At 35.5% G+C, this 27,564-nt stretch overlaps 1 protein-coding gene across 3 annotated transcripts in view; it reads right to left on the bottom strand.

Moving 5' to 3' along the window:
• The window catches only part of LOC112983090 (golgin subfamily B member 1-like), a 46,753-nt gene that overhangs the window by 10,032 nt on the left and 9,157 nt on the right, over positions 1-27,564 (bottom strand). Inside the window, exons 7-21 of one of the 3 annotated variants that reach the window (XM_064512805.1) lie at positions 27,286-27,471; positions 25,623-25,745; positions 24,591-24,704; positions 22,554-22,875; positions 22,073-22,182; positions 21,565-21,682; positions 20,667-20,758; positions 19,540-19,690; positions 15,764-15,873; positions 14,730-14,853; positions 13,755-13,885; positions 12,283-12,392; positions 11,829-11,997; positions 11,350-11,454; positions 147-11,048 (exon numbers count right to left, since the gene is read on the bottom strand). In XM_064512805.1, the coding sequence (XP_064368875.1) occupies positions 147-11,048; positions 11,350-11,454; positions 11,829-11,997; positions 12,283-12,392; positions 13,755-13,885; positions 14,730-14,853; positions 15,764-15,873; positions 19,540-19,690; positions 20,667-20,758; positions 21,565-21,682; positions 22,073-22,182; positions 22,554-22,875; positions 24,591-24,704; positions 25,623-25,745; positions 27,286-27,471 (12,867 nt within the window). Of the gene's footprint in view, positions 1-146; positions 11,049-11,349; positions 11,455-11,828; positions 11,998-12,282; positions 12,393-13,754; positions 13,889-14,729; positions 14,854-15,763; positions 15,874-19,539; positions 19,691-20,666; positions 20,759-21,564; positions 21,683-22,072; positions 22,183-22,553; positions 22,876-24,590; positions 24,705-25,622; positions 25,746-27,285; positions 27,472-27,564 lie in introns of all 3 variants that reach the window. The other 2 variants (XM_064512806.1, XM_064512807.1) reach the window with 2 other exon arrangements.

The following is a 27,564-nucleotide window of genomic DNA, read 5'->3' as shown; positions in this document are numbered from 1 at the left end:
TCTCAAATTCTAACCATACCTTCCCTAGTCAGATTATATTTTCTTAGCACTCAGGTAGTCTGCAAAGTTAAACTTCAGAGTATCTCTAAACATTCTCTGCATTTTTACAAAAAAACTACAAAGCAATGTAGCTGATTAAAACTTACCAATCTTCCCCTATCGATCTGAGGAGTATCCAAAGTACTTTTAAGAGAATTTATCTCATTGGTGCTGTTGCAAGCAATGGCAAATGAAGCCGTGCCCTGTTCAGTTTCAGAAGCTAGCTTCTGTTCGCAGAGTTCCTGCAGCAATTTGTCTCGGTCATCCTGAAGACTGGCCATAGCCTTGGAAAATGCTTCAATCTGGTGAACAAAATTTCCATGTTCAGATGAGAGCCTACTAATCTCCAACTCACGGCTGGCTAACGTCTTACACAGATTTTCAATTTCTTCAGCAATTTGATCAAGTGTGACCCTATTTGCAGCATCAGAAAGCACCTGATTCAGATGAGCATTTTCTTTGAGTACACTGATAAGCTGCAATTTAAAGCTGTCCAATTCAGCTTTAAGTTCATCTCCCTTCTTTTTTTCAGATTTGAGTTCAGATGCATATTTGCTCTGAAGTACCTTGAAGTCCTCTATTATCCTCTCTCTATCATTCTGCAGAGCAGTCATTGCTTTCCCAAAGGCCTCATTTTGGGATCTTAGTTCTCTGTTCTGAAATTGAATTTCTAATATCATCTTCTGTGCAGAAGCATCAGCTTCAGCTCTGTGTTCACATGTCAAAACAGTTTTATTGTATTTCTCATCTGCACCATTATTATTTTTGCCTACTGATTTCTGGACTTCCTGAATCCTCTTCTGAAGTTTTTCTTCACATTGTTCACTGGATACACATTCCTTTTTCTGAACACTGTCACTAGAGAGCAGTTTCTCTCCAGATTCAGAAACAAGCTTCTCTTTGTTTAATGATGCAATTAAAGATTCTAAGTCTTTTACTTTAGATATTAATTTCTTATTCTCATGTTCCAAAGATACAGCAGTATCCTTCTGCAGTTCATTGGTCAGTTGCATTTCTTTTATTTGTTTTTGAAGACTGTATTTTTCTTGTTCAAGGTTTTTAATAGAATCCAATTTTTGCTTAAGTGAGTCTTTCAGCTGATGCTCTTTCAAAGATAAGACTTGGTTAAGATCTTCCCTATACTTTATCAGCTGTGCACTTAACATTGCATTTTCAGAATGAAGATCGTCTATCTGATTAAGAAGTATCCTTAGCTCTTGTTTCAGAGCACTGTTTTCACTTTCATTGCCAATTATGAGACTGTCTCTCTGATTTAAAACATTTTGGTGAAGATGTTCCAGCTCTTTGTACTTAGAAAAAAGATCATCCCTGTCATTCTGAAGAGATGACATTGATTTTTTAAAGGCATCTATTTCACTGGCAATTGCAGCTTTATCTTGACCTGCTTTGTCTGCTTTCATCTGGAGACATCTCAGTTCACTTTCCATCCTCTGACAGGATTCCTCACGTTGTTGTCTCTCTGTCTGCAAGGACTGTAACTGAAGTTCATATTCTTTGATCTGTTTTCTATGTTGAGTCTGTACCTGAATCAGATAGTCAGAAATTTCATCACCTTTTGAAGAAATGAGTAGGGAAATTTCTTTATCTTTATTATTTAACATTATTTTCATTTGTTCAGAAATGGCAATTTGCTTTTCCAATTCAGCATGAGTCTTTTCCTTTTCAGCTAAAAGTTGTTGCAATTCTTGCTCTTTCCTACTAAAATTACTTTCCAGGACTTTTATCTCTTTTCCTGCACTTCTACTGTTCTCTATGAGGTGATTAAGAGAATTATTTTCTTTAAGGAGTGCTTGCAAAGCTTCTTCTTTTGACTGAAGAACACTCTCCAGCTCCTGCTGCCTGTTGAGAAAAAGCACATTTTCTTCCTTTATTCGGCAGAGCTCTTCATAGCGTTGTGTATCAACAGATTTTTGCCTCAGATACAGTTCATCCTTTGTTTCCTCTGCCACAGAATATTTGATATTCAGTTCTTGAATTTCAGCCATTTTGTCTTTCAGTTCATCTTGTAAAGACAAGATTTTTTTATTACTGTCTTCTATCTGTTTCTCTTTACTTTGAATGGCCTCCTTGAACTGTATTTCCCAGTTTTTCATTTCACCGATTACCCTGTCCCGGTCATTTTGAAGAGAAGACATACACTTTGTAAAAGCAGCTAATCGGGCCAAAGTTGCATTCAGATCTGCTTGAAGTTTCCTGTTTTGTGAGTCCTTGCTGCTTACCTCCTCTTGCAATTCGCAAATCTCACTAACTGCCCTATCTTTTTCTCGCTGAAGGGCACTGTGTCTTTCCTCTAGGTTCAACCATTCTCTTTTGTGAACTGATTTTAATTGTTGAAGATTACGTTCCAAGTCTCTCTCATATTCTCTCTTTTGGATTTGTAGTTGGTCTTCTTTCTTCTTAAGTTCTTTTCTCCAATTTAGATTCTCAGCTGTAAGCCTGTCCAGTTCATTCTTTGACTTATCCAACACGCTCATCTGTGAAGAAAGCTTTTCATTGAGATGATGTATTTCTTCATTTGATTTGGCAAGCTTTTCTGATGTATTACTTAAGTCCTTTTCAAATTTTTCACTTTTTGACTGTGATAGTTTGACAGATCTTTCCAAGTCCAGGATCAGCCCCTGGAGCTTTATTGAATCTTTTTGCAAATGGTTGATTTCCTGCTGTTTCTCCTTTAAGAGTTCTTGTAATTCTTTTGTTTTGGTTTTAGTTCCACTATTATCTCTCTGAGCACATTTCACTTTCTCCTCAAACACTTTTACAAGATGCAACTGCTGTTCTTCTTTTTCTCTAATCACGTTACATTTTTCTGCCTTTAATTCTTCCAGTTGCTCTAACAGTAAGTTATTCTGCACCTGTGCTGATTTCATTCTATCAGTAAGATGATCAACTTTTTTAACGTGGTTCAGCAACTCTGTCTCAAGAAATTCTCTCTCATTCTTTACTTTGTAAGAACTTTCTTGTACATTTTCTAATTCTTCCTGTAACAGACATTTATCATCTTCTAAAATCTTAACTTTTTCATTCAGACTAACAATTTCTTGTGTAAGACTTCTACATTCTGTGTCTAGCTTTGTGAAACAATTATTTTTATGCTCCAAAGATTTTTCAGTTTCTTTTAATTTTTCTGAAATTAGTTTTCTTCCTTGTTCTAGAACAAGCACATCCTGTTCTTTTTCAGAAAGTTTATCCTTTAACAGATTAATGTCCTTTAATAATGATTCATTCTCATATAATGCATCACTGATTTTAGATTGCATATCATTTTGGTACAACTCCATTTGAACTTGGAGATCTCCCAAAGTTGCTTTAGTTACAGTGATATCATTATGGAGGATGTCATTTTCACTCTGAATTTTCTCTAAAGCCTGCTTTAAATTTTCAGAAGTTTGTTTCAGCTGCTCATTTTCCTCCATTAGCTGATGATTCTGATGAGTGAGTTCATGAAGACGATCCTGATGTTCTTCCATCCTTGCCTCTTGCTCTCGTATTTGCCTTTTTGCTTTACTCTGTAATTCATCAACTTCCAATTTTTTGGATTCGCTGAGTTGTTTCAGTTGGTTCTTTATAACTTCATTTTCATCAATGAGCTTTTGAAAATGCTCCTTAAGTACCTCCTTCTCAGATTCTCCTTCTCTGAGTCTTTGAATCGCCTCTTGCTTCTCTTTTCTAGTGAGGTCAATAACTTGCCTCATATCTGCTATTTTACTACTGATATTCTCATATGCCTGAAGAAGTGATTCATACTCTTGCTTTAATTCACTATGTTTAGCCTTCCAACCTGTTAATTCAACTGTCTGAGAATCTTTTAAAGTGTTTAGTTGGAAAGAAAAGGCCTCTTTTTCCTGAACTATAGTCTCCATGGTAGACTTAAGACTATCACATGCAGCAGTCAGGTTTTCATTTTCAGTCAAAAGTCTAGCATTTTCAGAAGCAAGGCTCTCCTCTTCATACAATGGAGAAATGGCATTTGAACTTTGCTTTTCTCTACCAAGCTCTGACACCAAATGTTCAAGCGTACCTGTCTTGTTCACCAGTTCTTCTCTTTCCAAAAGCAGTTTATCAATCTGGTCTTTTAGACATTTGTTTTCTCTCAGGGCTTCCTTACGTGATATTAAAGCTGCTTGTAACTTTCTCTGAAGGCGCTCTCTGGACTTTTCTTCTGCTGTAGTTCTTTGTTCTTGTGGTTTAGAGTCATTTACACTTGCAGGTTTTACCAGTGGCTCTTCAACCATTTGCATTTGTTTCTGGATTTCATATTCTGCGGCTTCTTTTAGTTTAGTTTTTCTGGAGTAATCAGTCTCCGAGAACTGAAAACAGGAGCCTTTATCCTGTAACTTTCCTTGAAGCAAATTAATTTCTGAACAAAACTGTCCCAATTTCTTTTCAGTATCATTTTCTTCCCTAAATTCTTTGCATGATATCACAGGATTGCTTATCTCAGCCTTTTCATGTAGCATCCGTAGCTCTGTCAATAGCTTTTTGTTTTCTTCACTGAAATGTTTTACCTCCCTTTTCATATTAATTAGCTCCAAATTGGACTTTTCTAAACGACTGGTAATTTCCTCTTTCTCACTCTTCATTTCTTCAAATGCTGTTTTGTAATGGCGGGCTGCTTCTTGGCCTTCCTTTACAGCTTCTTTCAATTCTTCCTTCTCCTGATCAAGCTTATCTTTGAAATCCACAAACGAACAACGCAATGCCTCTATTTCCTCGTTTTTTTCTGCAACCTCTTTCTTAGCTTCCTTTCTCAGTCTTTCCAGTTTCTCCTGGCTCATCTTGTTATCCTCTTCATTCTTTTTAATAAGTGCTTCTTTTTCATTATTCACATGTTCAAGTACCATCTTAATGTCTATAGCTTCAGTCTCATACGTTTTCAGCTTTTTCTGTAGCTGACTTATCTCCTCCAACATGCTGCCTTTATGTTGCTCCTGGTCCTGCTCCTGCTGTCTCACAGAGTTGAAGTTGACCATTTCTTCTCTTCTGTCACCAAATTCAACCGATACCTTTCTCAGCTCTTTCTTCAACACTTCTGTTTCTTCCTGAAGTTTTGCATAATTACATCTTAGTTCTTCTAACTCAATGTCTTTACTTGCCATTAAAATTGTTAAGTTTTCTGACTCTTTTAAGGATGCATCCTGAACCTTACTTCTTAGTTTGTTTGATTCCAAATTCCTCAGGTCAGTTTCCTCTTCGTCCAGCACTGCCTTACATGAAGCCAGCTCTTCCTCTGGAGGACACATCTGTAACTGATTGAAGTCAAATTCTTTACATTTCCTCTGAAGAACTTTACAGAGTGCCTTATGTTCCTGTTTGAGATGCTCAAGCTGTTTCTTCTGTTCATCAAAATCTGTTGCAAGTTTAGTGTGCTCTTCCCTTTCTTTCTGAATTTCTTTTATATCTGCTTTGCTGACCAAAAGTTCTCTCTGTAAGGCTTGTTTTTCTTTTTCTAATTGATTCATTACACTAATTTCGTTGCAATGGTCCAGAGACTTCTTCCTGTCCCCGGCACTTACATCAGCCTTGTCAGAACTAGAATTTTTCAACAATTCTTCCTTCTTTGTAATTTCAGACTTAGCATTTTCCAGAGCCAGCAAAAGTTCAAAACGTTCCTCTTCATAGGAACTTGCCCTTTCATCAAGCATAGATTGCATATGTGCAAGTATACAGTCTTTTTCCTCTAAGGATTTGAGGTTCTGATCACATATATTTTGTTTTTCAGTAATGACCTCTCTCAGTTCTGCAACACTGTCCTGAAGTTCCTCTAAATAGGAGGCTTTTGCAGACAAAATTTCATTCAGATTACTTATTTTGGCATCTTTGTCTAAAAGTTGTTGCTTCAAAGTTCCAAGATGAGACTCTAAATCTTTATTTTGCACTTCAGCAAATTTTAGCTTGTCTGTTAATTCATTAACTTTCTTCAACAACTCCTCTGCTTTCTTTTGCTCTTTTTCTATTTCTTCCTGTCCACTCTTTTCTAGCTTTCCAACTTTTTGCATTAGATCTTTTCTTATTATCAACGCTGCTTGAAGTTTCTTTTTCAGGTTCTCTTTTTCCTTGCCAATTTTCTCAAGATTAAACTGCATCTCCTCTTTTTCATTCATTACTTCTTTAAACACAGCTTCTCTACTGCTTAATGCAACCTGACTATGCTCCAGTTCTTTCTTACAATGCTCAAGTTCCTGCAATACTCGATTTAGTTCTCCTACAGAACTATTACGAACAGCTTCAAGATCGTGCAATTTGGCATTTAACATATTTCTCTCTTCAGAAAACTTCAACATTTCATTAGACAACGATTCCATGACCTCGGTAACAGAACAGTCCTTTTCTTTCACTTGCTGACTTAGACCAAAAATTAAATCCTTTTGCTGATTTACCTGGGAAGTTAAGTTTTCTATGAGTTGGTCTTTTTTTCCCATTTCTTCTAGGAGACTTGCTACTTTTTTACCTTCAACATTCAGTTTTTCTTGGCTGGTTCTAACTATTTCTTCTGATTTATTTATCTTCTCCTGAAGAAATTCAACCTGCTTATTCACTTCTGCAAATGATTCTTCTCTTTCTTGCAAAAGAGACTGTTGTTTACATAAGGTTTCCTTAACAGTGACTACTTCTTTTGACAGACATTCAATTTCAGATTTGTAGGTACACTTAATCTTTTCAATATCATTCTGCAGCAAATCCTTCTGGTTTTCGAGTGACCACATATTTTTTAATTCATTTTTTATGACATCCATTTCTTTCTGTTTTTCTGAAAGAATCAGTTGCAATTGTTCTCCTTCTGTTGCTTTGCTCAAAATAGTGGTTATCACGGCGGAGAAGTTTTCCAACTGAATTTTAGTATCAGTTAGCTGCAGTGTGGAATCTGAAGTCTGTGCATTCTTTTCTGTACATAAAAGGCTACTACTAAATAACGCAGATAAACTTTGAGTTAATTCCTTTTTTATAAGATCCAGCTCTTGCTGTAAAGACTCAATTTTACTATCCTTTGATTTCATTTCACTTTCTAAACTGCTCAATTGCTCAGTAAGACTATTATTTTGTAAAGTTGCCCTATCAAGATCTGTCACCCATTTGTTCTCTGACTCAAGTAGACTTTGTTCTAGAGTTTCAAATTTAAGTTCTAATTTAGAGAGTTCTTCACCCTTCACACTAACCTGCATCTGTAACTTCTCTTTTTCTGTCTTCATCTGCAGCTTGACAGCATCTATCTGCATTCTTGAATAACTCTCACTCGTTTCTAGCTTTTCATTAATTTCTTGGAGCTCTTCCAATTTCTTTTGTAAATGATCTTGGGATGCAATGAGTTGTGTGTTTTCAACTGTCAGTTTGTCAGCACCTTCTTGCAACAGCTTTTTTTCTTTCTCTAAAGACTCTAACTGGTGCTGCAGACTAGCTATTAGAAGTGCCTGGTCATGGCAGTCTTGAGATGATTTGGAATTTACATAGTTCAACTCTAACTTTAAACGTTCTATATTTTCAGCCTGTTCAGTGCACTTCACATGCAGAGACTCCACAGCTAATTCTTTTTGCTGTAAATCTTGTTTCCCTGTAGTTAGTTGGTCTAGTGCTTTTTGGTGCTCGTTTTTTATATAATCAAGTTCAACTGTCAAAGAATCAATTTTCTTCTGATTCATATCAAAGTTTTCAGTCTTTTCCTGAAATTCCTTAGTAAGGTTTTTCATGGCTGTACCACTTTTCTCTAATTCTTCTCTGAGAACCTCAATCTCACTAGAAAGAATATTAATGTTGCTATCTGCCAACTGTATACTGGTATCTTTTTCCTTTAAAGAATTTAGTAGTCCAGTAATAACCTCTTCTTTTTCACTAAGAGCTGCATTAAGTTCAGTTCTTTGTTCATACTGTGCTGCAACTTTTTCCTGAAGAGATAAAAAGGCATCTTCTTTCTCATGGACTAATTCTTTTGATTTTTGTAGTTGTTGTGTTAGTTCATGTATCCGACTGTGAAGCTGAGAAATTGAATTTATTTTCTCTTCATCTTTGCTTGCTTTCTCATTCAGAGTTTTGAGGAGACTTTTATTTTCCATAAGTGAAGATTCCTTTTCTAATAAGGACTGGCTGATCTCAATTATTTCACTTTTCTGATCTTGTATTTCTTTTTGTAGATTCATTTTCACTCCCTCCAGCTCCACAACCTGTTTCTTTAAGACCTCACATTCATTCTCTTTTTCTTGAAGTTGCATCTTTAACTTCTCACTGAATAATGAAATATTACTGACAGTCAACTCTTTTTCTGAAACAAGCACTTTTAATTGTTCTGCTTCAGAGGTTAAAAGCTCTAACTGTTTCTGCTGTGTAACGGAAGATGCCTGTATTTCAGAAAGATGTGCTTTCAAACTGACGTATTCATCTAACTTTTGTTTTAAAGATTCATCCTTCTGTATAATTGAATCATTCAATTGGGCTGTTTTTTCTGTCACATTTCGAAGCTGATACTGAAGGTCAGAAATAACCTCCATATTCTCAGACAGTTGAACCCTAAGTACATCAGACTCTTCAGATTTATCTTTAAATAACTTTAATTCTTGGGCTTGCTTCTTAAATTCATTTTCTTTCTCCTGCACTGCTTGTCTAAGCTGGCTGGTTTCAAAACCCAGGGCTTGTATTTGGTTTTGCAGATCTGAAACAATTTGCAAATATTGCACTTCTCCTGCCATTTTACTGTCTTTCATTTGCTGAATCAAAACCTCCTTCAGAGAAACAAGAGTTTCTTTTTCTTCAAGGACAGCTTTTAACTTTTCTTTTTCAATTATTAGGCCATCAATTTGGTCCTTCAAAGCTAAAATATTATGACTTTGTTGGGACAAGTGTGAACTTAAAGCAGCTATTTCATCTGACTTTTTCATTACCGTAGCATTAACTGTTTCAATGTCTGCTTTCAATTTTTCATTTTCTGCAGTTGTTGTATGTACTTGCTGCCTTGCTGAAATAATTTCAGACTGGTGCTGTACCAGCTGTGACTGAAGAGCTTCACATTCATGTGACTTCTCACTCAATAAACTTGAAAGGTCCTCCTTTGCACACTTAAACACCTCCACTTCTTTGCCTAGTAACTGTAACTGATTTTTTAACACTGTACTTTCCTCCATTTTTTCAGAAACTTGCTTATGAAACATCTCAAGTTCTGAACCTTGACTTCTTACAGTCAAGTCTCTTTCTTCTATGTACTGAGACAACTTTGTGTTTTGATCGTTCAGATTTTTAATTTCATCCTGCAACTTTAAAATAGAAAGTTTATTCTCTTCCATTTCCTTATGTAATGAATTATTCTGAAGGACAACTTCTTCTAGAGACCTGTTCTTAGCTTCATAATCCAAAGTTATACTTTGAATTTGTTTCTCCAGTAGTAAATTCTTTTCCTCACTGCGGCTGAGCTCTTGTGTTAGGGTACTGCATTCAGATAACTTACTATTTAACATCTCTTCTTTATTTATTTCTTTGTCTCTAGTATCCTTCAGCTGAATGAGGAGTGATTGAATTTGTCCATGCAACTGTTGTGCCTGTTCCTTGCTTTCAAACAACTGATCGGCTAGCATATTACACTCCTTTGTTTTCTTCTGCAGCTGCTCTGCAACTGAATTTTCTTTTTGCTCGGCAAGTATTGAAAGTTGTTCAATCTCTTTTATCAGCTTGTCTTTATCACAACTTAGTGCTGAAAGAGTTTTTTGGTACTCAGTACTGCTAACAGATAACTTATTCTCTGTTTCTGCCACAGTCTGGATTTTCTCTAACAACTCACGCTCTTTTATATCCAGTAGTTTGGACAAACTCTCATTTTCACTGATAAGCTGCTGCTTCTCTTTTTCCATCATATTTATACTTTTTTTCAGACCTTCATTTGTGTTTATTTGCTCTGCCAGTTTTTCTTCTTTCCCCTCAAGATCTGCCTGTAATTGCTTATTAGCTGAAGCTTTTTCTTGTGTCACCATTTCCAGCTTGTTAACTTGTTTATGTATTTCACTTAATTGGTTATTAAGTTCTTTGCAACATGTCTCCTTGGCTTTCAGATCTCCCATTAATTTAAACTTAGTCTCTTCACTTTCCTGCTCCAACAACCCAAGCTTCTGCTCTAGTGAAATAATGATCTCTTGTTTCTCTTGTAAATCTTTTTCAATTGTTTTCTGATGTTCGGTATGTTCTGTAAGCTGTCTAGATAACTTAGTGAATTCTTCATCTTTTCTAGCATCTTCCAAAACTAGCTTGTTATATGAATCTTTAACTGTTTTTAACTCATTTTCAAGTGTCTGTTCCTTACTCTCTTTCTCTTTAAGCAAACTATTCCATTTTTCCTTCAGAGTATTATTTTCCTCAAGCTGAGTTTTCAAATATTCAGCTTCTTTTCTTTGTTTGTTCTCAGTTTGTTGTAGCTTTTCAGACAATTTACTAATTTGTTCTTTCAGCAAAGTAATCTGTGACTCACACTCCATAAGCTTGTTATGGTACGTGACTTTACTGGCCTTGATTTCAGAACGGAGATCCTTAATAGTAATGCTGTTCTCACTGATTTGTTTTATTAGTTCCTCATTTTCTTTGGCTTTAGCTTCATTCTCAATTCTAACTCTTTCTAGCTCCCGTCCCATTGTATTACTCTGCTCGGAAAGGACAGATATCTTTACGCTTGCATCTCTTACATCAGCTGTTTGTACTTCTTTCAGCAAGTGAGCTTCCCTTTCAGCCTTTAATAAAGCTTCTTCCATCCCTTGTATTTCTTCCTCTTTGCATTGTACCTCACGCTTCAGGATGATAACCTGTTCAGAATATTCTGTCATATTCAAAGACAGGACAGACATTTCCCTGTCTTTTTCTGCCAGTGTCTCCTTAAGATTATCAATTTCTCTTTCACGTCTCTGGAGATCTTGAATAAGTTGAGATCTTTCCTCTAAATGGCTCATATTCAATTTGTCAAGCTCTTCATTTGTCTGGTCCAGATCCAGCTGCATCAATTCTACCACATCATCTTGTTTCAAAGCCTAAACATGAGAAAACAATGTTACAAGAATACTTCAAACATATAGTAGAGGGAGAAAGAAAGCTACTCTCCACATGTAGAATTATCTAAACTAATAAATCTCTCTCAATCCCTGAACAAACTACCTGAGTAACTATATCATCATGAGATAATAATGTGGTATCTCAGGATTGTTTTAGCATTCAAAAATGTTAGTATATGAAATTCTTAGCAACTAACAACGTTTTTTTGCTGACATTTAAATGCAACATGTCAAAAGCAGAACATACTTTTTTTCCTCTTACTTCAGTTTAATGAATTACCTTTTCCTTCAGAGCAGCAACTTTTCCTGTCAGGTCACTGATGGCTGTTTTCTGCTCAGTGTTCTCCACTTCATATGCACTGCATTTCTTTAAGACTTCATTGAGCTTAGTATTAAAAAATAAAGTCAATGCAATAAAATATATCAAATTACATTTAAAATGTAATACAAGTTATAATACCAAGCTTACATAACACTGGAGTTTATGCCTTGGAATTAATACAGAAGGATCACTTACTGGCCCAACAAAATACAAACACTTCCATGTAAACCAAAAAATACTTAATTGTCCAAAGCAACACAGACAGACCTCTGTGTTGGGTGTAAGAAATCTTTACACCCAACTTAAAGTAAAGCACTTACATGAAGTGAACAAAACTGCTTTGAAACAAAAGAGCGAAAGCCTTCAGATAGGGAAAACAGCAATATTACTGCTGGAACAGAAATAAGTTAAATACTATTTAAGAAAAACTAACTTACTTTTTGTTCAGTATGCACCAACTTTTCACCAAGCTCTTTGTTCAGAAGATCCTTTTCTTGAAGCAGTTTCCTCAAAGTTTCGATTTGCTCTAGTTTTTCTGTCGTGCTCAACAGTTTTTGTTCTCTTTCCCCAAGAGAAGTTTCAAGAAAGCTATTTCTGTCATTTAATCTAACAAAAAATATGTATTTAGAGCACTGAGGGTTTTGTTTCGAAAACAAAGCTTGCTTTAAGCTTTCTAGGCTTATTAACCCCAAACTATGTTCCTAAAAAAATATTTATTTATATGCTTTACATTTAAACTTCCAAAAATAGTAAGAACTACAAACAGAAGCAAGAATCAAGTAACTAATTTTCAAGCTTTCTAACAGCTTATACACCCTGTAGCTCACTAGACATTTAATCTTAAAGCAAAGAAAGCTAATCCTGCAGAGTTGTAAAGAACATTTACTTTACCCTTTCAGCTGCTCATTCAAACCAGAGATTAGAATTTGATGCTTTTCGGCATCTCGCATTTGCTGGTTACGTAATTGGGCAAGCTGAGTTTGCAAACGTTCATTTTCATTCTGCAACAAAACAACAAAGAGAATTATTGCTCACAGACATCCAGAATAGCGTAAGAGAACTGGTGTCCTGAAAACCTGCCTCTTTAGGGTACTTACATCCCACACAGTAATAGATGCACATTCTAGCATATTAGCAGGTATCAGTGCAAACATACAACTGTATACCGAAAACAACACACACACACTCATACTGTGTTAAGGCAGCTTACTTATCTTAACAGGGGAAGCTACTGCTTTGAAAAAATACTCTCCACATTGGTTTGAAGACAGTACCAAAACTGCAGTTTTCTTGGCATATTTTTTTTCATGTTGAAGGAATGCAAAAACCTGCAGGAGACTAGAATAATATATGGGCAGTTGTGGAGAAAAAGAAGAAAAAGAAAGCAAGCTTCATTCACACAGCCAGTCTTTTTGCACAGTATAAATCGCCTACTCTACCCAGATTCACCACACCAATTCAAAAGTAAAACCATTAAAAAAATTCAGCAACAACAACCAAAAACCAAAAGCAGAACACACATCTAGAATCAACAGCAAATTCGACAAACATGGCAAACTTGTCACCTCTAGTGAAAAAAAGCTAGCACTTTGGAGGATCAAAACACACCTGTACCGCCCTCAATAGCTGCCCTTCTTCCTCTACACCAAACGTTACCTGTATTGAAAGGCTTTGTTACAAGAGTCTCAAATATTAATTAATACAATGGTGTTTTGCATCTCGATATTAATAAATTCAATTTATATATGCAATTTAACAAAGGACTGCGAGGCATGTATCAACACTGAGGAGTTTGAGAAAGAGATCAATTGTGTCATTTTGTGAAAACTAGGCTTAAATAATATCACACACAATTTATCTGTTCAGCAGTATTAAAAATAACTTCCAATGAACGTTTTGTTTACTGTTCCTTTTGGTGCATTTTATATATGTGTGCGCATATATATGTGTGCATGCATACTTATAAATAAAAGAAACTTCACGGACATAAGAAGAGGCGGATTTATGCCAGCAGCAACAAAACCTTGACCTTCTCATAAGGGCCTTTTCAGACAACGATGAAAATCATGTTGCCTTTCAGCACGTCTCTACAACAAATAAGAAAGCTTTCTTCCAGATTGCTTCACAGTTTCTCTTTGTGTGATGACTTCTACTTTTGCTGAACAAAAGTAACAAGCTTAAGTGACATCACGATACATTATGAATGTATGCTCTTGCAACATAAAGTACAAAACAGGCTTTAGATACTTATGCTAGCTGGAAATTAACACTTTTGCCTTACTGTAGGCCATGATTATAAGAATATAAACAGAGAAGTAAATAATTCTCTTCGCAACAGATTTTACACAACTACAAAAGCTCACCTGAAGAGCTTCCATTCTACCTTGAAGCTGCAATCTATCTTCCAAATCCTGACAACGCTCTTCTAGACACAGAATTTGTTCCTGCAGTTGATTTCTTTCCAATTCCAACTCTTCAACTACAGTCCGCAAACCTACTTAAGTCAAAAGGAAAAACTGGATTTCAAGAAAGGTCTTCAAAAATTCCTGAAGTCTAGAAATGGCTTTCGGCTTTACTTTCTCAATCTCATTGATATTGGGCACATTTAGCTCCCAGCTATTTCCAATGGGTCCTGCACATCCAAAAAGTAGACAACAGAAGTATCCTTCACTTTCCAAAAACTAAAATCAACCTGCATAGCTCAAGAATTCTTAGAGAACTTGGCAAAGGTATCCTAACCAGTACTGTGGCTCAACCAGTAACTTGGCTCATGTCGCTTTAATCACTAGTTAATCGTGTCCTTGTAGGATCAGATTCTAGAGAGGTATTAATAAACAAAGTAAACTGGATTGTATCAAAATTTGCAAGGGAATCCAGTCCATTTTACCAATAAGATGTAATTTCAGCCTTTGTCACAGATATAAAAAAAAATCTGCATTAAAAAACTAGACCTCTGAGATTAAAACTGAACTGATAAAACAATGGAATATAATTCTGCTCTGCAACATACAGTCATATAGGCTGGAAACACATTCACAGAAACAAGACTAATAACTGAAAAACATGTATGATATTGCCAAATAGGATATTTGATGGGCACCAGGGCTCAACTAATCCCAGTGTTTAACCATATTTATATCCTACTTTTGAATCAAAACTAGGCAGTTCATCCAGCACGCACATGCTTCAAAATGAAACAGAAGAAAACGCAAGCCAAAAAAATTCAACAAAGATTAGAATACACCACAAATGGCTTGTTAGTTGAATTTGAAAACAAAAATAGACACAAAATACAGATGCTGTGCATGCTTTAATAAACTGTCTAGTCGCTATCACACCTGCATTAGGTGAAGTGTACTCTGGCCACCAACCTCCCATGTTTTCTCCTTCAGCTGAATCAGTGCTATCCAAGGTGACATTCAACTCTGGAAAGCATTGTTTTCTATCAAAGCTGTATTCTTCCTAAGCACAAAACATGAAAGTGAAGTTTAGTTAAAAGAAGAGAAGAAGCAAGGCTAAAATACACATTCAGTTATTGAAAGGGTATTTTCAATTAAAAATCCTGAAGCCTGGCAAGTGATCCTGGTGCTAAATATAAGCATGTAGTATCATTGTGGACACTAGAGTAATTGCCCAGCAGCCAGTTACTGTTCCAGGAAAGCCACGGTCTCCCACAGGTTTTGTATAATATCTGCCAGGCCTCCAAAGACACTCATCTAAAGGCATCTAAAGGTCAATGGATGGCTACCTCTGGATACCTCAGTTGGACCCCTGATTTCTACAATTAATAGGGTCCTCTGAAACTCAGGGTAAAGTATTAGAGCTAATAAATATAAAATTATTCTTCCAATGAAATATCAATGTGACACTGACACCCTTAATTCTTCTTACAAAAGATTATGATTTTTTCCTTACAAGTAACATCTCCAACTACTTAGAAGACTACCTGAATGACCTGGTACTATTTACAGATTATTCAGTAATGATCTACTGACAAAAAAAAATTATAAAGACTGTATTTAGAACAAAAACAGCCTTTGCATATTAAACATGTACATAGGTTGAAGCATGTGAATTGCCTCATAGGATAGCTCTTCATTATTTCAGTGCAAAATTGAGTAGATTCGTGACTCAAAAAACAGAAAGGTATGATGCCGTTAGAATTTCTCCTCATCTTCCGGCTACATACACAATCACTTATTTTACCACCAAAACCACTTATTTACATCTGTCTACCTTTCAGTTACATGACTGATGTAAACACATTAAGGGGATTAAGAACTTAGGTGTAAAGCACTATATAAATAATAAGACTTTCCATGTTTTTAATTAGCATACAGGTAAAAATAGACTCTCATACTCTCTAACCCACCTGAAGCTTCCTGCTGGTCTGGTTGCTTTTTCTTCTTCCCTGGTGTAGCCTGCCAATTCCTTGAACTGTGGTCAGTTCCTCCTCCAGCTCCTGTTGCCCTGAGACTATGGCTGGATCAGAGCAGCCAGGAAAGAACCAGTCATCCTCAATCAGTTTTGTGCCACAGGAAAGCAATTACATTTATATCAGACACTACTACACAAAAAGAGATCAGGGACAGACCAAAGTCCCTAGGAATGACTGACAGGAACAAGATCATAGAAGCAATCCATTGCATTCACCTTGAGATTTCCCTCCAACAATGCTATGTAGAACATAAGAATAATGTCTGCATATCTCACAAGAAAGAAGCAAACTGAAGTCTAACTTTATTTATTCATCAGCTCTAAAAGAAGACTTTATAGAAGAGACCGGGAGGGGTGAGGTTATGTTGCTACTAGAAGAATACAACCAATTAAAATGCCAAATACACCTCACTTAAATTTACCAGGTTAAAAATACCTAATTTGTATAACAAAGCCATCAGCTGAGACAGCTGTAATTTTTATAAACTGAAAAATCACATGCATTTCTATCAAAATGAGATGTGTCCCTCTCAACTTCAATTTTAGTGTTAGCTACAAAGTCAGATAATCTGAGGAAGTCACAAGCATGTGTTACAGTGCAAACTGGCATGAAATCATCTTATGAGACATTAATACCATCCTTTTCAAGGCAAATACAGAATCATTTGTAAATACACACACTAAATAAATTCAGAACGTGAAAGCTTAAGTATGTAGCCTGTTCATTGTTAGAAATGAATTTTCATTTTAAGTACATTCCCATCTGTTTTGTGATATGACAAAACACGTTTGGGGTGACAGATTAGGAAACAGATGTTTCATGCAAAGCAGACAAAACAGAAAATCCAGTGCAAAGAAATGAAAATAAAGGTGGCTCCATACTTTAACTGAAGAGGTAATACATCTACATGAATTTGATCTTCAATTTAACCATATCAATCCACTGCTGTCCTCACAGCACATAAAATTCAGAAAACTGGTATCTATGCACCAGTGAGGTAAAAAATAAACTATTAAGAGATTCAGTCCTACTGCGAATTCTCAGCTTTCATCCGAGCTGTACCAGGATGACTTGGACCACAAATATCATTAAAACCTACTAGCAGTTCTTCCTATAATATTTTGGAATTTCATACCTAACTGTAAAAAAAGTGGAGGAAAAAAGTTGATGACTTCAAAAAACCTTTTCAATAGGACTGCTAAACTGTATTTTACTTTTTGGTTTTAATTACACTTTGGTTTCTTGCACTGTCACTTTATCGGTGCTTGTTTTGCACATCTTTGTTTTCAAGTATGGATTCTAAAATTATTAATTTTAAAAATCATAATACACATTTCTTTAAAGCTGTAAAAATAAATGTCTTTCTGATCCCATGCCTTAAACCTCTCTTTGCAAGAAGTATCACTGCAATCAGAACAATTCAAGGAGCAAGTGCTATTTCAGATAAGAATTTGATCCCTTCTTTGAAAAAACAAATTTAAATTTCTTAAAGTTGATCTCCATGCAATCTGTTTTTAAGTATAATCATAAAGCATGATACATGGTCCTTTAGTAACCCAAATCATCGAAAACTTGATAGTAAAAAAAAAAAAAAAAAAAAAAAATTACCATTGCCATATCAAAAGTGACAATATCAATGGAGAAAGCATTTTTCTCGGTTGAAGTTATTAGAAATCAGAGCTTTAGAATGATTTAAAACACTTCAGCAAGTGTTAAAATGCCTCCAATTAAATTCAGCATTGCTTTAACAACAATTAGTAAGTAAATGGATTTTCTAATGTTTTATGACAACTTAAGGAGCCTTTGATTTGCAATTATATCTAACATAAAAACTGAAATACTTTCTGGAACGATCTTTTTCTGATACGCACTGTATTGAAATTAACTAATTATGTGTCTACATGTCCTGGTGTGGCTATTCACACCAAACCTCACAATCTAAATTGGTTTGCAGGTGAAACAAGCCAGAGTCTATAAATGTTATCGATACTGACATCCTCTAGGCTTATGTAGCTCCCGACGCATTCATTCTAACACAGACAACTGGCATATATGGCAAATTTCCATTGCCTATTCCATGCATGGAATGAGTAGTAGCATTATAAATTGTTTAAAATATTAGTAATATTAATGCACGCGAAGTTCTGCAATTTATGGGAGGGAATATAATTTTTTTTAAATATCACTGAATTCATGTACTCTTAAAAATATCTAGATAAATTTGATTCTTACTTGGTTACAACTAATGGCAGCAAGCCAAAAAATTTTTCTTTAAATAAAGTTACAACATAAATATGGAGTCAGCTATTACTGTGAAGGAGAATGAAGAAAGATGATTCAGTTAATATAAATGAAGTCATAGGCATTGCAAGGGGGGAAAAAAATCAAGATAAAAACAGCATTTGTTACATGTATTACTAAAAACCACATACCATCAATGACAAATCTTATAAGGTACTGTTGGCAATTTCTTCAGAAAAGGCATCAACAGAAGAAATCAGCAACAGTATATTACAAGTTGCCATTGCTGCAGGAACCTGCATGCACAAAACTGATGGGAAACTATGTTCTCACTGGCTGACCAAATCGCAGTGTAGGGTAGGAGTGGAGGGGGAAGGGACGCTGAGTGCTCATCAGGTGTAACGGCAGGAAAAAAAGAAACAGAAAGGTCATGCTTACCCCAAGGGGAAAAAAAAGCAAAATTAAACACGGACTGACACAGATGAAATTTTACAACGGTTATTAATATTGCATGTGGATCTGTAGTTGCCACAGATGAGATAACAGGTACTTTTAACAAAGGGAATATTATTCTCTTTCAATGCCCAAAGCATTACGTGCATAAATCCCTCAAAAAGAAGAGACGTGATTCTTAAAACATTTATATGCTTACATGCTGAACTTGAAACTGATCACGTAAATGAAAAATAATTCAATCACAGATTAAAAGAGACTACCCAAATTAACTAACTGTATTAATTATAATGGTAGGTTGTGCACATTAAAATTTGCCATTAATCCACATACAGTTAAATAAAAGGAGAAAAGTTATTATGCAGTACTAGATGACATAGAAAATGAACACTATCTGAAATTTAACTTAACTTTTACAGATTTTAATAGGAACTGCTTCATTTTCTCATTAACTGTTTTATTAATAACTGAGGAAAGTATAAAACTTGAGATTACCCGACATATTATTACTTTCTGTAGGTAATTAAAAATTTTTTACCAGTCCCAAATCATTACCAATTACTGTTATTCAAGTGATCTATACAAGTGACACTTATTAACAGATTATTAAATGCTCTAAAAAGGTTTCTATTTAAAGAGACCTATAATGAACTTGCAACTCAGGTGCATTTTATTAAAGCACCATCTTCTATCATCAAGTTCTAAACAACACTATAGTTCCCATTCATATGTAGTCAGCAAGCTTTTGAAGCAAGTTCAAGCAGTCTTAAAGAGCAGCAACTCAGACGGCAAATAGATTAAGCACATCTACTCATAAAAATGATACAAAAAGGATGAATGTATGAAACAGATTCTAGGAAATAGGACAAAGTAGAAATTGCGAGCTTAAGCGATTTCACTAGCTATATACATCTCTGACTACACAAATGGATCATGGTGGAACATCAATTTAATCTGAACTTCTGCAGACACAGATGATACAATCACCTAGTTTTATCGTAAATAAAATAATTCACCTTCTCTCTCCTCTTCAATCTGAGCCATTCTCAAGGCCATAGCAGACTTAACTTCTCTGACTTGATCAGGGGACTCCTCTGACTCTGGTACAATCTCTTGCCATTCCAACAGCTGACTCTGCAATTCATCCACACTACCTGATTCACTGGCCTAACAAGAGAAGTCAGGCATGAAAAATATGTTTACCAAATCCCACTGCAAACATAAAAGACATTGTAAGTTGGCAAACCATTCACAGGGAAAACAACCCATTATAATTCACCACTTTGTATAAACCAAAATCCCATGAAAATCAAGCAGATAATTATCATTGTAGATTACGTAAAAAGCAAGTCTTGCCATTTAGTAATATATGTAGAATACTATTGTTGGTTGCACTTTTAATGTGAAAAAAAAATTAAGCCAAAAATGACTTTTTTAACCAACATATTTTTGTTGCACATTTTCATCTTCAACAATGTCTCATAGTAAAAAAAGAAAATAATAATTCAACTTTATTTATGTGTGGAAAAAAAGTTATTACCTTTTTTCTCAACCAGAATTAGTAAAAAGGTTTCCGTCTTCCCATCAAAATAAAAACTATTTCAAGATTTTAGCCCACAAGAACAAGTCCAACTTCTCTACAAAATTTGGGAAAAAAGATTTTTCTTTTTTTAGCAAAACACATTAATCTGTTTTAAACTAGTTCTGCTGCTAGTACAAAATTACCATGATTAATGTATACATCTAAAGTCTTTCAGTAAAATTTTCTGATTCTTCTCACTTTGTAATCTGGACCTGTACATTTGTTAAGATTTTTGCTGTTATTTGCTTGCTGAAAACTATCCAGATTGCACAGAAAATAATAGCAACGTTTGATAACTTATGTGAAATGCAACTAAATAAATAGTAAACTGTTAAGAAAATGTAATCTAAGGTATGTGACAAAATTGGTAGAAATCGATCTTTAAGTAATTCAAGGCTTGTTATCCAACTAGACAGTTGCTGACATCATGTCAGTTTTGTGTATTAGTAAATTAATTTTTCACTCCAAGATCCAGCTAACACACTTTCACACTTTTGAAAGTATAATTAGCACCCTTTGAGCTAATAAATCATTTATATAAATCAGTTTTAAGCAGTTAACCTGTGAAGGAGCTCTCTTTGTAACTTGGTCAAGATCAGCTTGCAACTTCCTTTGCTGCTCTTCATAGACTTCCAGCTTAGTCAACAATTCTTCTACAAAAACAATATATTAGGTTCATTAGGACACAAATCTAACAGGAAGATCAGTCAAAATTTGAAAGTAACATTCAAAATTAAAATTCAGGTGAGGATTCATTTTAGTTGAAAGACCTCTGCTGGGCTACGATGCTCATCTAACTACTAAATTGATTTCTTGATTATTAAATACAGCTGAATGCTTTAAATCTAAATAGCTAACAAACAAGACTGGTGGACTGAAAATTCCACCATCTTCAGTTTACAGAAAGGGAGCTGGAGAAAATATCACAACATGAAACGAAAAACCCCTCACAGAGCTTCATTTTAAAAATAGTTCCCTCTCTAGGGTTTTAAGCAAAAGTTCTCTCTCAAATACTTGCACAAGGAGAAATATTTGAGATAATTCTTAAATTACTTCAAAGCTCACAACTCTTAGAAGTTTATCGTAATACTCTGTCAAACCTTACAAATACATTTGTTCTTGCTTTTTATCTTAAGAAGGTGCCTTTTCCACTTATGGGAAAAGTTTATGCACATTCTGCCAAAGTCTAAGTCTAAACACATCAAGGGCTGAAGTGTTATGCACAGGCAGATTTAGACAGGAAAAAGTTGACTTGTAACTCTGACTTAAGCACTCTATGCTATTGTTCACATTGGCAGGAAGCTACTTCATAATCTGAAAATAAACAAACAAAAAAACAGAAAAAACACTTTAAAAATTATTCCTGTTAAAATGAACCCCAAAAAATCCATTTATCTTTGTCACTTTACTTTGAATCATCCTCAGTAGAAAACAAAAAACTTTTTTTTTTTCTTTTTACCATTTTGAGTTCTGATTTCATGTAATGACTGAAGTTTTGACTGTAGTTCTTCCTTTTCACTTTCTAATTCTGAGACACGATTGTTTAAGGCAGATATGTCATTATTCTTTGATGAAAACTAAAAAGAGAAAATAGTTAGAAGTTTTTCAAATGCATCAAGATACCAGAAACACAGAAAAGTCCATGCAACTTTTTAAATGATTTTTTTAGTAAGATTTAGAATAGCTGTTTTTCTAGTATTTGAAAGTAAAATAAACTAGTTAGTTGCTAACAGATTTACTCCAAATGCTAGTAATACCAGTTGGTACTATTTTTTGTTGAAACTTTCTCTTGTATCAACATTTAACATCCATGCAAGTTTTATATATTTATTCATATGTAAGGATACTTTGAAGAGATTCTTTTAATATTCTACTCACATTATATTTTACTTTTTTCCAATCAGATCTACAAGCACAGTAGATTCAAAAACAGGCATTTAATATTAAATACAAAATGTTACACATACATTTTTCAGTTCATCCTCCAGTTGTTTGATTCTTGATTTAGACCAAGCCTTCATTTTCAGAAACTTAGCTTCAGATTTGCTGGCTTCTTCTGTTTTCAATTTCACTTGTACTAAGAAACAGATATTTTAAAAAATTATTTTAAACCCTAGAAAGATTATTAATGCAATTGGAGTACTTTTCAAGATCTATGTTTAACTCCATTGCTAACAGTAATTAACATTTTTATGAGACAATTTGCATTTAGAGAAGAAAAACATAACACTAGGAAACGTAGGGTGAAATTTACAGTTCATGAGATTATTTTGTTATGCCTATAGCTTTCATCATCATAGTATTTGAGTACTGATACTTCTTAATTAGTTTGGAGATAACTCTTCCATTGATGAAGTTCTACTTGCAACACTATGGACTTGGCATACAATATGTAACTGTGTGGAAAAGGAACCCTTCGTATGTAATGACTACATTTAGATAGGATACCTTCTAATTCTTCCATCTTTTCTTTGGTTACAGACTCCAGATGTCTAACTTCTTTTGAGTTATTCTGTCCATTACCACTTAATTCTGCCACTTGTTTCTTAAGCTGAAACAGGGCCTGATCTTTCTCTTGCAGCTCAGTTTCATGTTTCTCTTGAATTTCATGCAGTTCAGCATTATATTTCTCCCGAACTTTTGTCATTTCAAGCTCATGTTTCTCCATCATGTCTCTTAACTGGGCTCTCATTACATGTTTCTCAGCATCCAGTTTAGACTGGAGGTTTTCTTTTTCAGACAGAAGACGTTTCAGGTTTTCATTAACCTCCTGTTTAAAAAAAAAAAAATCTCTGTTATATTTTAATGCAATGTTTTTTCAGTACTGCTGTCAAATGTTATATCTGTATTCCTATATACCCCTCCAAATACTATAATCAAAAATCAGTGGTTCTGTTGTTCACCTGGCTCTACCACATGTATCTCAGTTGTGACTCTGCAAGGCATTAGCTGAGAGTCCAATAAAAGGACATCACGATTTGAGTCAAAACTACATTCAACCTCTTCCATAGGTCAAGTGGAATAAAAAAAGAGAGAAGAATGCTTGGTTCTATGCAGTAAAAAAAAAAATGGAAGAAGATCTCTTTTAGTAGTGATACCAAAGATAAAGAATGCTGGCTACAATTCCGTCCAGATGTTGTTACCTGCCTCCTCAAAAATTAAAGTTTGCGAATTGTGATCTAATTCATCTTCATGCTCTGTTGTATTGCTAGTTCTCTCTTAGTGCTTATTCTGTTTTTAATGCCTTCACACTAGTTATTTTTAGATATAAAGAGGCAGAAAAGACTGCAGATCACTGTAATGGAAAAGTCTACTCATATCAGACACGCTGTACAAAACTACTGTCATGATGCATAAAACTTACATATCATAGGAATGTAAACTGTCCAAGTAAAGAAGCTGTGCAGAAAACAAGAGTGAACATTTTCAAAACATGAATAAAACTGCTTATGTAAATAAATAGAGGTTTCCTGCTTTTTCCTTTCTTAATACTAAGGCTGAGGTTGCGTTCCTCTTGAACTGCTTCAAATTGATGCTGCCATAGTCCAGCCTTCCTCCTACCCACAAGGTGTGCATTTCTGTCCCCATGGTGTGCTAGCACTACAGTACCATCTATTCCTGCAGTAACTCTGTATAGAAAGATACATCTAACCCAGACAAAAATCTAACTCAGAAGAAAAAAAAATCCTCAGCATAAGGCAAAGGACAAGAATGAATGGAAAAGACAAATGAAGCACCAATTTATTTAGGCTTAAATTGCCATGGAACTTGACTACCTGAGCAGGACAGTACCAATCACCTCTACCTGACTATGTAGTTGAAACTACTTCTAATAGATTTTGATTCTGACAGCCCTCTTACTAAGATGAGAATTTGTTGAAAAGACTGTAGCTAAAATGCTGGACCTAGCACCTGTCATTTCCTGGACAGGCTATAATGTGTCTGTTTCAGCAAAGAGTCCTAAAATCCTATCTGAGAGATCACAATGTTCATTTTCTACATTGTTGAACTGAAGTAGCAGCATTCAGAGGTTCGTGCTAGGTGCTTAAACACAAAGAACCTTGATAAGCCTGATTGCCTTTGCAATCAGTAGAAACACTTCCTAAGGAAAAGCACGCTGCTAGTGAAACATTCTCTTTGAAAAGTCTCACTTTTGGAGTTCACTCCAGTAGTTAACTAGAGAAACTGAAATCTTTGACAGCAAAAAGCCTTCCTTACATGGTGAGTTCCCAAAATGAATAAAGACAAGCGAAGGGTGTCATCTGACAGTGCTATATTTTATGGGTTTTACTTTTTCTTTAAGTCCATTTCCTACTGGAATTCATATTTGATCGCCCAAATATGGCTGCATTATTAGCACGTCAAAGCCTCCCAGAGCACTGGGTAAACACTTCATGCAAAATTATCTTTTGTACACAACCAAATAGCTTTTTGAACTCATAACTGACCAGACAAGTTGAGTGGTCCATATAAGCTATCTCTTACTTTCAATTGCTGGTCTTTGGCATCCAGTTCTTTTTGTAACATGTCTATGACTTGTGTCCTTCCCAGCATGACTTCTTCCTTTTCATGAAGCTTCTGTTTCAAGGCCTTTAGTAGCTAGCAAAAAAATAAATAAATTATATATTTATAATAATATATATAAAAAAAATCAAGCAATCAATAAAGGAGTTAAAACTTTCACAGAATGACAGAATGTTTGAGGTTGGAAGGGACCTCTTACGATCATCTAGTCCAATCCCCCTGCTCAAGCAGGGTCACCTACAGCACATTTCCAAGGATTGTGTCCAGGCGGCTTCTGAATATCTCCAAGGAAGGAGACTCCACAACCTCTCTTGGTAACCTGTTCCAGTGCTCAGTCACTCTCACAGTAAAGAAGTCTTCCCTCATGTTCAGAAGGAACTTCCTATGTTTCAGTTTGTGCCTGCTGCCTCTCATCCTACCACTGGGCACCACTGAAAAGGGTATGGCCCCATCCTCTTTACACTCTCCCTTCAGATACACATTGACAAGATCCCCCCTCAGTCTTCTCTTCTCCAGGCTGAAGACTCCCAGCTCTCTCAGCCTTACCTCATATGAGAGATGCTCCAGTCCCTTAATAATCTTAGTAACCCCTCACCAGACTCACTCCAATAACTCCATGTCTCTCTTGCATTGGGGAGCCCAGAACTGGACACAGTACTCCAGATGCGGCCTCACCAGGGCTGAGTAGAGAGGGAGGGTCATCTCCCTCAACTTGCTGGCACTGCTGCTCCTAATGCAGGCCAGGATACCATTGGCCTTCTTGGCCACGAGAGCACATTGCTGACTCATGGTCAACTTGTTGTCCACCAGGACCCCCAGATCCTTCTCCTCTCTCTTTCTCTCTCTCTTTCAGAAAAGAAAGAAAAAGACTTACCTTTATTTTTTCCCAACTAGACATCTGAATTGTGCCACAGAACTTATTAATTATATGATTCCAAATTTCCCATGGCTCATTAAGTCAAAGCAAGCTACATTTTTTCCAAGCCAACATACCTGTTCTAGGTCAGCACTTGCATCAGATTTAGCAGCTAATTTAAAGAGCTCCTGCTCATGCTTTTCTCTCTGTGTTTCCAGTTCCTTTTCCTTTTCCTGGATAATATTTTGAAACATACGAACCTGAAAACATATAGAAATTAAATAGGAAACCGGTCCATGAGGACATATTAAAAGTACACTGAATTGTCTAATTAAAAGTACAGTGAGAAAACATTCTATATTATGTCTAAATTTTGCTTCCACTTAACAGTCTGTATAGTGATTCGGAAGTCAGTGGTGCATGTGGATAAACCCTCAACTTCAACGAAATTTGTCTCAATTCCATAGTAGTAAACTTTAAACGAGAACGATAATATTGTTAATCCTTGTTAATACAGCAGATCTCCACTTTCCCCTCTTGGATGCCACTGTTCTGATACTTATTTCATTTCCAGAAGTTCACACAGACCATATCCATTTCTAGCATGCTTCTATGAGCTAATCCCAAATGGCAGCTTTGAAACCTAGTAGTCTCACCTTCGAATACTTGTATTCTTCTTCCAGCATGTCTTTGTTAGCTACCTTATGATTTTTATAAGAACTGGATATAACTTTGAGGAACTTGCTAATGATATTTTGAATAAAAATTCAAGATTCTTTTTCAACATAAGCAGTTTTTCACATAAAGTCCTACCCAGATTTCTATATGAGTGAGTAAGTACACTGTGCTCATCAAGATGGGTTTTAGAGTCTCCACTGTTTCTCTTCCTTTATTTTCTGTATCAAAATTAATACCTATGCAGGGGCAGTCATGTTCAGGATCAAAAGTAGTATTTCTGGTACAGGTAAATAAACTCAAAAATGATGCAGGCAATACTGAGATGAACAGCTTTATACATTGTAGAACTTAAACTCTGAAGTGTCAAGCACATTACACTGAAATCAGAGATCTAACTTTAGAGGGAGCCAGAAGAGCCTCGTAGCACCAATAAATGGATGATGTGTTCCCTAGTTAGAGTTTTTTTTTTTTTTTTAGTATTACTAAAGGAGTGTTGTTTGTCCTGGCCTGTTTACCAGCTGCTGACTTTTCTAGAAAATTCCCCATTAAGTACACCAAACTTTTTCGGCTTTTTTCCCCAAGGTCAATCAGGAGGAAAATACAATTTTTTTAATGCTCCCACGCTCAAAAGTGTGCCAAACAGCTCACAGCACAAGTGAAAGCAATCTGCCAAACGGCCATTTTGTGCTAAGAATAGTTACAATAATCCAAAAACACTAGTAGCCACTGCATGCATGCATTTTTGGCAGCACAACTTCAGATGTAGTGAAATAAGAAAGAGAGGTTTGGAGGTTGTTTGACTAGAACTCTGCACAACTCATTTCACCCTGCTACACGTTAGTTTCTCCATTCCCAGCTGTAAGCCACATCCTTAAAGTCCTTCTTCACACAATGCTTTCAACTTGAATTATCACCAGCACAAAATACCTACTGTTTCATTATTCTCACTTCACCTAATCACCAGTTCAATCTTCACTCAAGAATCCTCCAAAACTAAGTATGGCATTTCTTAGTGAAGGTAGTTCTTGGTGAAGATAGAAGTTCTTGAGAGAGTGACAGCATAGCCAATATACTACTTCTTCCACCAAAGAATGTAAACTTTTTTACAGTAGGTTTACTTACATTTTCCATATATGTAGCTTCTCTTTCTTGGAAACGCTCTCTTTCTTTATTCTGAATATTTTTAAGACTCTCAATCTGTTCCTGGAACAAGCTACACTTTTCTTCATTGTCTCCAACCTTCTTGGTAAGATTCTGAACCAGAATCTGCATGCTTTGCAGTGATGATTCTTTCATGGACAGCTGATTCTTCAGAATGCAAACCACAAAACAATTAGAGGAATGTACCCAGAAAACAGACAAAGCAACCATCATGAAGCCAACTACTAGTGCCCTCTTCAC

The sequence above is a fragment of the Dromaius novaehollandiae genome, chromosome 5, assembly GCF_036370855.1.
Source record: "Dromaius novaehollandiae isolate bDroNov1 chromosome 5, bDroNov1.hap1, whole genome shotgun sequence".
NCBI lineage: Eukaryota > Metazoa > Chordata > Aves > Casuariiformes > Dromaiidae > Dromaius > Dromaius novaehollandiae.
The sequence above is the reverse complement of the archived record's forward strand: the minus strand, read 5'-3'. Positions and strand labels throughout refer to the sequence as shown.